At 42.6% G+C, this 13089-nt stretch overlaps 1 protein-coding gene across 1 annotated transcript; it reads left to right on the forward strand.

Moving 5' to 3' along the window:
* The first annotated feature begins 1533 nt into the window (after positions 1-1533).
* LOC133464700 (potassium voltage-gated channel subfamily F member 1-like) lies at positions 1534-4434 on the forward strand. The gene has a single exon (XM_061746831.1). The coding sequence runs from the start codon at positions 1680-1682 to the stop codon at positions 3162-3164; it is 1485 nt and encodes a 494-aa protein (XP_061602815.1). The 5' UTR covers positions 1534-1679; the 3' UTR covers positions 3165-4434.
* The last annotated feature ends 8655 nt before the right edge of the window (positions 4435-13089 follow it).

A 13089-nucleotide genomic window follows, 5' to 3' on the forward strand; every position in this document is an offset into this window, starting at 1 on the left:
CTGTTGTTCACCAACCTGATCTTGCAGAAGAGGCAGCACAGCTCTCATGTTCTGACTCATCTGCTGCAGCGACAGGAGACGACTCCTCAACCACCTCCTCTATTCTCACTGCCAAATTTACCCCTTTTCTCTAAGAAAAGAAACAATCTTTTATACCCACAGCTGAGCTGCTACCGTGCCAACAGTGACAGTAAGTCTCTAAAACCGGAGCACTGCTCTCACAGAAAACACTCACTTGTCAGATAACGTGAAGCCCCGCTGCTTGGATCACACCCAGGGAAACAAAAAGCCTGCTTGTGTTTTCCTGTTTCCTTGTTTTTTCTAAGATCAAACACAAATGTACAATGTCACAGACAAGACACCAAGCTATTACATAATACAATTCAGAAACTCTTACAGAAGAAAGTCTTGTGCACAAAGTTATGTTGTACTATACAGATCAAAGTAACATTATTTACCAAGCAGACAGAAACATGAGCTTTAATGACCAATTTCCATTAATGCTATGGTTATAAATGGTTTAATACACCCTAGGTGTTGGATAAATATATCTTTATCTGTACACAAATAATATACAATGATACTTATATTCCAGCTGAGTGTGAAATCAGTCTCCCAAACCTGTTGTTCTACCTCTGAAGGGAAGCTCGATGGGGCCTCCTCAATCCCACCTATAATTAGAAACCTGGTCAGTGTCCTTTTTCTGAGAGTCACGGAGACATGTTACTCTTAAGCGCCAGTTCATTGTAACTGCCAATCAATTGCTAACTACCACTGTTTTTACATGCATTTACATGCATTTTACATGCATTTACATGCAGATTTGATGGTAGAGAAAGGCTAACTGCAAAAACCTAAAAAAATACTTGTGCCATCTGTCATTTGCCATTCAACCAATTGATGCTCTGACCTCTCAGGGAACAAAGTCTGTATCTGTGGCTTTTACTTAATAATTCCTCCCATACTGCGGAGATGTGCTGGCTGCACTGCTGCATCTATCCACAGACATACACCAGTCTGATGTTATGAAAGAATGGGCCAACCTTAAAGAATAAAACATATCTGGCATCTGTTGAGATCTGGGGTCATCGTGAGTGTATTGGAAGGGTAAAAAAATGAGAAAAGTGTTAAACATCTTACAGTATGTAGGTTGGTTTTGTCACTTGATTGGTCAGATGTTTTAACTGAGTTGGTGTATTTGGGGCTATAAAAGAATTCTAATTAATTAATATTATTGATGAATAATTATTTATTAATTATAAAACGAGCTGGGACAACCAACTTGAGGTGTATGCTTCCCTTTTCTCTCTCGCTTATTTATGGAGCTACTTTTGTTCTGAGACTCTTCAGAGAGATACTCCTCTGTTGTACGTGACGTTGTTTTATTTCGAAATCCACTCCCGGAAGTTTCTCTTTGACTATGTCTAACTTCCCAATAGACGCACTTCAGATCCAACTTTGTGCGCACAGGCGCACTGATCGCTGCCAAACACGGCTGAGTGGAAACTGAGAGGACTTCATGCTGCAGTCGCGTCTGACCATCATCTTATTCTCCATCGAGACAAATACTTTATTCCAGGAGGCTCCAAACTAAAAGCTGCTGCCGGTGCGTTTGGTGACTTCTTGGTCTATACTTTTGCCAGTACGCGTTTGCGCACGAGTTGCGGCTCTCCAGAACCATGTGGGGGATCCAGAGGAGCCGGTTCGCAGGCTGCAACGGCTCCGATGCCAGTGAAGAAGCGGAGGTCGTGCTGAACATCGGCGGGGTGAAGCAGGTGTTGCACGGGGACGTGTTGAACCGCTACCCGGAGACGCGACTGGCAGAGCTGGTGGACTGCTCCAGCAAGTCCCCTGAAGAAATATCTTTGTTATGTGACGATTATGACTCAGACACAGGAGAATTTTATTTTGACAGAGACCCCGATGCATTCAAGTGCATCATTGAGTTGTATTATTATGGGGAGATACACATGAAAAAGGGCATCTGCCCTATTTGTTTCATGAAAGAGATGGAATTCTGGAAAATCGGCTCGGATTTTCTGGACGAATGCTGCAAAAGCAACCTGCAAGAGGTAGAGGACGAACTTGCAGAGATTGCAGAGAAAGTGAGAACTATCCTGGTGGACCGAGAGGGCGACCCGTCTGCGGGAGGCTGGCAGCGCTTCCAGCTCTCTGTCTGGAGGCTGATGGAGAAGCCGGAGTCCTCGCTGCCTGCCCACATCATCGCTATAGTTTCATTCATCTTCATCCTCATCTCCTCTGTGGTGATGTGTGTTGGGACCATTCCCGACCTGCAAGTGGAAGACTCTGAGGGTAACCTCACCGAGCACCCAACTCTGGAGATCATCGAGACGGTGTGCATCGGCTGGTTCACCATCGAGTACCTCCTCCGTCTGATCTCCTCCCCAAATCAAATTAAATTCTTCTTTTCTTTCATGAACATCATCGACTTCATGGCGATCATGCCCTTCTTCGTGGTACTGATTCTGACCTCCCTGGGCGCGGGGGTGATGGAGCTGGCGAACGTGCAGCAGGCGGTGCAGGCTTTACGCATAATGCGCATTGCGCGCATTTTCAAGCTGGCACGCCATTCCTCCGGACTCCAGACGCTCACGTCTGCGCTGAAGAGCAGCTTCAAGGAGCTCGGACTTCTCCTCATGTACATGGGCGTGGGGGTCTTCCTTTTCTCCGCGCTGGGCTACACCATGGAGCAGAACCACCCGGAGACTCTGTTCACCAGCATCCCGCAGTCATTCTGGTGGGCCGTGATCACCATGACCACGGTGGGCTACGGGGACGTGTACCCCAAGACCACTTTAGGTCGGTGTAACGCCGCGATCAGCTTTCTGTGTGGGGTCATCGCCATAGCGCTGCCTATACACCCGATCATCAACAATTTTGTCTTGTTCTACAACAAGCAACAGGTGCTGGAGACCGCCGCCAAGCATGAAATCGAGCTGATGGCTCTGCGCTCCGGCGACAGCGAGCTGAGAGCTGCTGCGTCCGAGGCGCATCAGCACGTCTGCCACTCTCTGAGCTCCTGTCACAGCGACACATACACACCTTTACTGAAGCACCCCAGGGGAGGGCCGGGCATCCACACCCCGAGCATGGAAACCAGCTTTGAGAGCACAGCCGAGGCCACTGAATACTTCATCTCATGAACTCACAGGACAATTGCCTCATTTCATAGAATGATTCATATATAATAGTGATAATAATCATTCATTTCTGATCAGAAAATCTGGGTAAGCGACGGAATGATGATTAGGGATTGTAAATAGAGTTTTTTTTCAATTTTATTTTATAGAAATAAAAGATCCGCAGTGATGCATAAATGGACAGTTGAGTGAGATACTGAATTAATGAGCTGCGCCATTGCGCAGCGAGTCCCTGTATTCTGAGAGGTTCTGTTTGAACAGCCAGAACACGGTTTCCACCAACGAACCATCTTATATAACACCCCCCAAACCCAGATTTCACACTCATACTGTAGACTACTCTGTAGCTTGTTCCTCTGTATATTTCAGTTTTTTAAAAATAGGCATCTTTTCAAGAAAAAAATACAAAAATGACAGATTGGTGTCTGTCATTTTTGTACAAACATCCTAATACTGCGATGAGGGGACTGTTGCAGCAGATTTGGCTGCAGGAAACACGAAAGCTGATTCTTTCTTTATGTCTGTGCCTATGATCGCATCAATGTGATTTGTGTACGTGACTCTGTGTGACTGTAAAGTAATATACAACTCTTCTACCGCGCAGAAAGTTTAGCAGATGTATGTTTTATTTGATCTTTTTGTTAAACTCGAGTTTCCGTTTTAGGGACCGATAAGAAGCCTCCTAGCCTGCAGGGCATGCTCTAATAACGGGTTTAAATTTTGCAGCAGCCGTCATCGTCTCTTGATGTTAAGAGGGATCAACCTGAAGCTGTGGATGAAGGAGACCAGCAACAGGCGAGACGGGTGACAGGTGGAAAATCTGTAAGAAAACCAAAACTGCTGAAACATTTATAAAGCTGTCGGAAAGCCTATCTTCATGCATGACTGATCTACCGGTACTTTATATTAAACTTGAATGCGTGATGGATCTTTGATCAGCCTCCCGGTTTTGAACTGGACCCTAATTTGGCTTAATATTTGTTATATTTAAAGGTGAAATGGTCGCATTTTTGCAACACATTGGACAAATAGAGCAAGCATTAATTTGCACAGCAGGAGAGCTACATTAAAACCTGACATTTGGTTCAAATGGTACCTTTAATGTGTCTTTTATGGAAATTTAAATGAGCTTTTCTTGTTTTTTAGATGTTAGTGCACATGCTGTGAGCAGACGTGTAATGACTGTCACCATAGAAAAGGCTAAAACAATAAAGACATTAAACTGAATATGTTCTGAAAAAAACATTTGTGTTTGTATGTTTGAGTGCTTAAAGTGACAAAAAAATAAAAATCTATAACACCACACAACCTGGAAAGGTTGCTTAGATTTGAAGAGCCCTATGACATCACTGACCCCGACCGAAGTAGATCAGCTTCTCCTGCTTTATTTCATTTTCCGAACATGCTTCTACTTCTGCACTGCAGAAGTGAGAAGTGGGAGGCTCCAATATCGATTTTAACAGAGGCAAACCCTGAAGACAAGAAAAGGTGGAGTCGAGTGGAAGAGCAGACTCCAGCCCCATATGAACAGAGGCGCAAAGACATGGTTAAAGTAAAAGGACTGGTTGTTGTACTATGTCCATGGTGTTTGGAATACTACCACAAAATATGTTTTTGTTTCAAATTATAAGATTCATTTCAGTTTCATTTGAAGGAATGTTTACTTATTTTTTAGAAAGAATCAGAGCTATCACAGTCTCCCAGAAAGGTATGTTTTCTGTTGCCTCGTGAGACAACTCACTTTGCAGTACTTTGCCACACATCAACAGTGATGAAACCAGCTGACAGAGCTATAGTCGACGTCACGGCAGAAGTAAAGGTGACTTACCGTAAGCGTGGTTTGTGCTTCTCCGTCAACTCTACGCAAAAGGAATGCTGTTGACTTGAGGTTCTCCATCTTTTTAGGTTCTGTGTTGAGGTGGAAATGCCACAAAGCAATTCACAGCCAAAACGCTTAGGGGTTGTTTCGGAAGGATCTTTTGTGAACTCATGTGAAACTTGTTGGTTGAGTGTTTGCCTCTCAGTTTCATTTGTCTATGAGAGAGGGCGATGTTGGAGTTGGAGCAAACCGATAAGGAACACATGCTTTTACTGCTGATGTTGCATCGTAATGAAGGTGTGAGGAGGCACGAGTACTTGGCTGCAGAATGTGTATGTAGTCGAGCTCCACTGACTTTCGCTTTAGACTGGAACCATGTGACCTCCAGAGTATGGTCGCTCCATTGCCTGGAAGTCATATGGTTCTGGTCCAGATTGGAGGTCTGTGGAGCTCCACTCTCTATGCAATCTGCAGCCAGATCCCTCTCCAATGATGTCGTCTGCACAGCCTTTAACCCCTGCAAGGCACTTAGGCCTGTGTCAAAATGACCCAAGCCAGAGCGAAGGCCCTCAGTTCCTCAGAGGGCTTGCCTACTCTTCAGCGCCTTTCAAAAGTTAAACGAGGTTAGCAGAAGAGAAAAAGTGCTGGAATTAATGCAGTACAGCGGACCAATGACAACTCTTGCAGTTTATCTCACGTCAACGTGTAGTCAGAAGATTTTGGAGGTGCAAGTTGGGCAAAGAAGAGGTCTGCAGAGGAGGGTTTGCGTCATTGGAGAGGCTCTGCATCACAACACCGTCAATTCGATGGAGAAACATAAATCAGGATTTAGAGATTCTAATAATGATGGATGAGAAAATGAGAAAACAGTTACCGAGTAAAAGAAGGAGGAAGAGTAAAAATTAGTACATCTACATGTCTTTGTAGAAATCCTTTGACTTGACTTAAAAACTACAACACTGCAAGTGCTGCTGTGTCAGTTTTAAATAATTAGATACATAAATATATACACACATAATTAAGTACACACACACACACGCACGCACGCACGTACGTACGCACGCAGACAGACAGACAGACAGACAGACAGACAGACAGACAGACAGACAGACAGACAGACAGACAGACAGACAGACAGACAGACAGACAGACAGACAGACAGACAGACAGAGAGAGAGACAACTGGTGTAGTGGACTGTGGAGATCCAAGGTTCGGGAGTCATGGTTCATTGCTTGTCTGCATGCACACATTTAGGATGATTCAGTATTTCCTGCAAAAGTCGGAAGTAATCTGATTAGAGCTCTGACACGGTGATCTGCGGAGGACAGCAACATGAAGTGTAAACCTGCATACATTACTTTCTGAGTGTGGAAAATGCATTAAGTGTGGCTGTTTAACCTCACAGACTGGAGACAGAGTGTACAGACTGATGCAATATTATTTTTATGTTTGAACCACACTTCCTCTTCTCCCAACACAGTTTAATGTACAGTACAATAGACCAGTACTAGTAGACACTTGATCTTTCCCTTGAACACTGATGAGAATGTTCTTACTGTAAACAAAATATATATACACTATGTTGCCCTAAGTATTCACTTACCTGCCTTGACTGGCATATGACCTTAAGTGGCATCCCCTTCCTAATCCAGAGGGTTCAATTTGACGTCGGTCCAATCTTTGCTGCTTTAACAGCTTCGAATCTTCTGGGAAGGCTCTCCACAAGGTTTAGGAGTGTGTTTATGGGAATTCATCTAATTCATCCCAAAGGTGTCCCAAAGGTGTTTTATCGGGTTGAGGTCAGGACTCTGTGCAGGCCAGTCAAGTTCATCACACCAGACTCTTCATCCATGTCTTTATGGACCTTGCGTTGTGCGTAGTCATGTTGGAAGAGGAATGGACCTGCTCCAAACTGTTCCCACAAAGTTGAGAGCATGGAATTGTCCTAAATGTATTGGTATGCTGAAACATTCAGAGTTCCTTTCACTGGAACTGAGGGGGCAGGCCTAGCTCCTGAGAAACAACCACACACCATAATCCCCCCTCCACCAAACTTTACACTTGGCACAATGCAGTCAGACAAATACCATTCTCCTGGCAACCACCAAACCCAGACTCCTCCATCAGATTGTCAGATGGAGAAGATTCGTCATTCCAGAGAAAATAAGTCTCCACTGCTCTGAAGTCCACTGACAGCGTGCTTTACACCACTGCATTCGACGCTTGGCATTGCACTTGGTGATGTATGGCTTGGATGCAGCTGCCTGGCTACGGTTCTTGAGCTAATCTGAAGGACACATGAAGTTTGGAGGTCTGTAGCCATTAACTGCAGAAAGTTGGCGATTTCTTCGAACTATGCGGCTCAGCATCCGCTGACCTCGCTCCATCAGTTTACGTGGCCTACTGTACCACCGCATGGCTGAGTTGCTGTTGTTCCCAAACACTTCCATGTTCTTATAATACAGCTGACAGTTGGCTGCGGAATATTTAAGCACCAGGAAATTTCACGGCTGGATTTGTTGTACAGGTGGCATCCTATCACAGTTCTACATTGGAATTCACTGAGCTCCTGAGAGCGATCCATCCTTTCACAAATAGTTGTAAAAACAGTCTGCAAGGTGGTTGTTTTTATACACCTGTGACCATGGAAGAAATTGGAACACCTGATCCTGATTATTTGGATGGGTGAGCAAATACTTTTGGCAATATCTACATATATATATATATATATATATATATATACATACAGTATATGTCATGTAACTCTGGACATGCTGTAATTCTGACTAAATTAATAATATTTTCAGAAACTTGTTTAAAAAAAAAAGCAAATCAAAATTTATGACACCGCACAACCTGGAAAGAAATGTCACAGCAGATAAAATTACAAACAAAAAATAACAAATAAATAGATTAATTCAATTCAGTTTAATTCAATTCAACTCAATCAAATATAACATCAAAGTAACTGTACAACATGAAAAAGCAAAATTGGATACCTATTTTCTTTCTCAATAACAGACAAAAAAAGAGCTGTCCAAGAGTGTCAAAAATGATTTAACACAGATTCTACCGTAATATGCATAAAGACAATCTCCAAATATTTAATTTGCATATTTTAACAGCTCATAATAGTTTTAAGAATGTTAAGCTCCCGTCTTTCCAGCACAGTAGTGTATAGACAAAGGACACTAAAGCAGTCTTCAGTTATGCAGTTTATCAGTTTGTTACGACAAAGGCAAATGGACAAAATAAGGAAAAAATAAGGAAGATAACAATGTGCACAAAGCAAAACATAGTGAAAACAAGGTTTTATCATGCTACTTCTGGAACTAACATCAAGTGACACAAAAAGAGTGTTTGAAAACAAAATTGAGAAACTGTTATGAACTAGCAGAAACAAGTCTTGATGTACATCACGTCATGTCAGGGAATTGAAAGAGTCCTAAAACATAAAAGGTCACAAAAGTGTTCATGTTGTTAGGTCATTTTAGACAATTTAATAAAATGTAAACTTGTGTGCCATCTCAAAAATGCATATTCTCTGTTGGTTAAAAGGTTCATGAGGTCACCAGTTTTGAGCAGCGAATGAGACCTCTTTTATTCTGATTAATTTGCTTGAATCTTTTGATTCTGGGTCGGTTCTTTTATCATTTATTACAATACAGAAATAGTTCTTAAAACAAACAAACAAAACAAAACAAAACTTTGAAATATATAGTTTTTACCAAATTAGTTGATCTCCTCTGCACACTCGTCAATACTCGTCACCATAGTAGCCTAGTTCATGTTTCAGTCAACGACTGGTTGAAACAGCAAGTACACATTATGATAAAAAAGGAAGAATTAAATCATAAAGCATCGAACTTTCAAATTATTTTCAGATTTTTTTAATAAATCTGACAAGAGGGCAAATATTGTGCTGATTCACTTCTAATGAAAACAACTGTTCGTTTGTGCACCCGCGAGTTTAACAATATGTCAGTGTGCTTGAATAAAGAGAAGGCGCTCATTCAGCCCGGCCATCTCCTTGGTAATAGTCTCCGCTGTGCTCTGAGTTATGCAGCCTGGAAGAAAATACGTGAAGCTGGTCAGGAAGGACTCTGCACACTGTCCACCCACACATGTCCAACACAGGACGGCTATCTCTTCAGTCCAGAAGCAGATTCAAACATGTCAGAGCAGAAGAGGCCCTTTGTTTCCGCTGACAGGTGGAGGAGGAATGTTAAAGGCATGCATTGTGTGGCAGTACAATGTTCTCCCAAAAGAGGCACATGCAAATAAACACATTCACCGTCAAGTTCAAATTTAGATACGCTGGTATATCCAAACATCGCTTCTCCTCTCTACCGCCTACCTACATGTGCAGACAAGTCATTGCCCTCGCATGTATATACACCCATTCACCCATACAGGCATGTGTGACCTGCTGTGATCTGCCGGCTAATCACCGGTTTTCCCACCCACGAGTTGCTCATTTGTTGCATTCAGTGGGCATTTACACCAAATGGTGCTCATTATCCCTTCATAAAATAAGATCAGTTTATTAACCACCAAACTAATGCGTGTTATTTTCAAATGGATACTTTCCTCGGAGCTGCAAAAGCCAGGCTTCAGCATTGATCTAAAATAGGTTAGATTGTTTCAAACCATTAGTGCTGCTAGACTCTTTTTAATGAGACCTGTGCTCCAGTTTTTGATCAGATGTTCCCTGATAAAATCTCACACAGCAACTGAAAAAATAGAAGAAAAACAAGTAAGTAGTCCGGGATCATCTAAAATGAGCTGAGGTGATCATTGAGTTGTCTGTGATTGTACAGAGTGGGGCTTCTTTTGTGGCCCTGTGTGTGTTGTAACTGCAGACTGATAATGCTGCATGATGCACTGCTAGACACGCATGTCATGAGCGTTGAAGAGAGAGAGAAAAAAAGAAAAAAGGCGAAGTGTTTGTGATAGAGAAAATTTGATCGTGGCATGATAACCAGGCACAACAACTAAAGTGAGCAGAAAACCAACTCAGAGATGATGGTGATGGATGGTTAGTGTGACTCTCTGGTGCCTCCTTCGTATATGTACCGGCGAAGCTGCATGTAATTAATGAGGCTACCCTCGGGAGCTAGTTCAGGAAGATGTCTCTGTTTGTGCTCATTTTCACCCTCCTGCATGGCGCGTTCCATGTACTCCATCTCATTCAAACACCTATTTAAGGAGCAAGATGTAGGACTACTTGTCTCTCCTTTGTCTTCGGATGTGTCTCACTTACCAAGCTTGCTACTGCTCTTAAAAAAGCCCTCGTCGTCTCATTCTTCTACTTTTAGGCTCTGAGTCTGTGGAGGCAGATTAACCTCAGTTCATCACCCCAACATCTCCACGTATGCCTTGTAAATGAAGATGCTGAAACTCCATAGTACATTTTACCATTTTGGATGGATGGATGGATGGATGGATGGATGGATGGATGGATGGATGGATGGATGGATGGATGGATGGATGGATGGATGGATGGATGGATGGATGGATGGATAACCCCAACCGTAACCTTCAAGTGATAAAGGTCACAGTGAGCTTTACTGACTGGATTTTCTACAACAATCCAATAATCAGTCAGTCAGTCAGTTTTGTGCGATAATTTCAAAGTTTAACTTTTTTGTTTGCTTTTGTTGGAGGAGAAGGGAAGGATGGAGAAGAAGGAGAGAATGGAGTGGAAAGATCATCCGCTGTGCTGAGACAAGTAAAACTATGGCATAGGTGTACAGTGGGTATGGGGAATTATAAATGTTATCATTTAATATAGTTATATTAGTAGGTATATATTTTTTTTTATTAACTTTCATTTTTAACTGTTACCTGTTTCTTTTAGGTTCAGCAGCTGTATGTTATGTGGCTGTCGCCATAACAGGAGGGAGACGTTCACATGGCATATGTCACACATTTTCTGTAAGACGTGGGCCTTTACAATAAAAACAAAGTGATTTAAGTAATATGGGGCCCGTACCCCAGAAAAAGAGCTCATGTCAAGCGATGTCCCTGTTTCAAAGAATATTTGACACACTGATATGTGGCATGGTGGGTAATCTGACACTCAGCTGATCCAGAAGGTGAGTAATTTGAAACTGAGAAGTCTGCCTTTGAGTGATTATTCAGCGCTTAATTTTGTTGGTGTTTGCTTTTTCTTGCTTTAGCTGGACGAACGGAAAGCTGAAATAATAATTGTCCAGCAAGTTTGTTAAGTGTGACACCAGTGTGTGAGCCGGTCTACAATTTATGTACGAATCATGTTTGTGTGATGCAGCAAGTAAAACTCCACAGCGACACAGCGACACAGCGAGAGGAGGCATCACCAGTGGACGTTGTGTGTGTTTCAGGTAATGAGTGCGACTCCCAGAACCCACGTCTCATGTTCGCCCGAGCCCCAGCGCTGATTTTTAAGTGTTGACGCTGTCAGTGTTGAGTTTCACTCAACCAGTTTAACAACAGCACAGGCAGCTTTCCCATTTCGCTTCCCCCTCGACCTTTCGGGGAATTGTCAACACCTGTTCCTCCTCCTAAAAATAGCAAGATCCATGGAAACAAATAGACAAATGAAAGCTCAAGACAAGATCAGGTGGATGATGGCAGAAGTTTATTTTGAAATCGTGCAGTGTGTCACAGGAATTTCCCAGTTAAAGTCACAAACTTTTTTTTTTTGTTCTTTGGTAAAAGTTTAGATCTCAGTAGGAGGTTGAAACAAACATGTCAAGTAATTAAAAAAGAAAGAAAATCAAAGGAAGAGGGAGAGACGAAAGAAGAGGTTCAAGATATAGTAACAGCAAATAAATTGAACTTTTTTAATGGATTCATATCCTGCTGGTGTAAGCGTGTTTGTGCATAAATACTCCGACAGCTTATCAGCCTGCCCCTCTGAGCATAATCGCTGTTTGAAAGATATTTTCAGCAGTTGGAAAGGGAAAAGGTAATCCGCATGATGTCAGGTTTGAAGACAGGAGGAAACACTATAGCCAAGCGTTGTTGTGAGTCCAATTTCATTTTTTTCAACAAATGTGTTGGAAACGCTCCACAGCTGCACCCCAGTACACTTCGACACCTCGACCGAGAGAAGCATGAAATTCCCTGAAACTAATTACTCTGATTAAATATGACCTTCAAAAACAGCACAATGCGACGCTGCACTGAGCCCACTCAACCCGTCTGCAAAAAACGACTCCTGTGCCCCCCTCACTCAACTACTCCATCACTTATAACTCCTCTATGTTGCTTAATACCTTCTTTTAAAACATGTCCATACCTGTTTTTGTGGGTTTAAAACAATGCAGATTAAAATGGATGGACCATAAAGAGCTTATAGTTTTCAAATCCTTCTCAGTTGACGATGCAAAATGTTAATTTCAAGCCTTACAAAACGAAACATCTGTAATTAAAATGCCGAGCAGTCAGTATGAAGGAGCTGTTTACATGTGGACGAATAAAAATAGACTCCAAAACAGAACTTGCGATGCAAATTTAGAGGAGAGATTTGCTTGTAGAATACATCTCTGTGTGCAGGACTAACAGAAGCAAAGCTTTTACTCCTACAGGAAGGTGAAAGGGTTTGCAAGCACTTAAGATCCTGCTCGAACACAGCTGCAAGAAAAGCCTGAGTGATGGTGATGAGAGCACTGATACTATTACCTCGTGTTGAGAAACTCCTGAGCTGGAAATTAAACTGTGATCAAGGTTGCAGCCTTGACACCCACACCAGACCTTTAAATCTACCGCTATCCGAAAAACCCATCCACCTGAAAAGAAAAAGATGAAAGAAAAGGGGTGTCAAGAGTTTAATTCGGTCTGAGTGTGGGCTCAGTATCTTGAGATTGGCTGGTAAGTTTGGACCTCATTTTATTCTGGTTGTTGAGCGCAGGGCTTTTATACTGTCTTTCATGATAAATAGAGGTCGCATGCTTGTGGACTATGGCAGTGAATGTGTAGTCTCGAGGAAGCAATGTGCTCTGAACTCCGTGAAAACCTCCATATTCGTCATGACTGACCTGTTCTCCACCAGTCCCCTGCTGCTGATAACAAATCCTGCTTCAGCCGAGATACAGCAGATCTTTCTAGAGAAAACGCCTGAT

The sequence above is a fragment of the Cololabis saira genome, chromosome 18 (genome assembly GCF_033807715.1).
Source record: "Cololabis saira isolate AMF1-May2022 chromosome 18, fColSai1.1, whole genome shotgun sequence".
In the NCBI taxonomy this organism is placed as follows: Eukaryota; Metazoa; Chordata; class Actinopteri; order Beloniformes; family Belonidae; genus Cololabis; species Cololabis saira.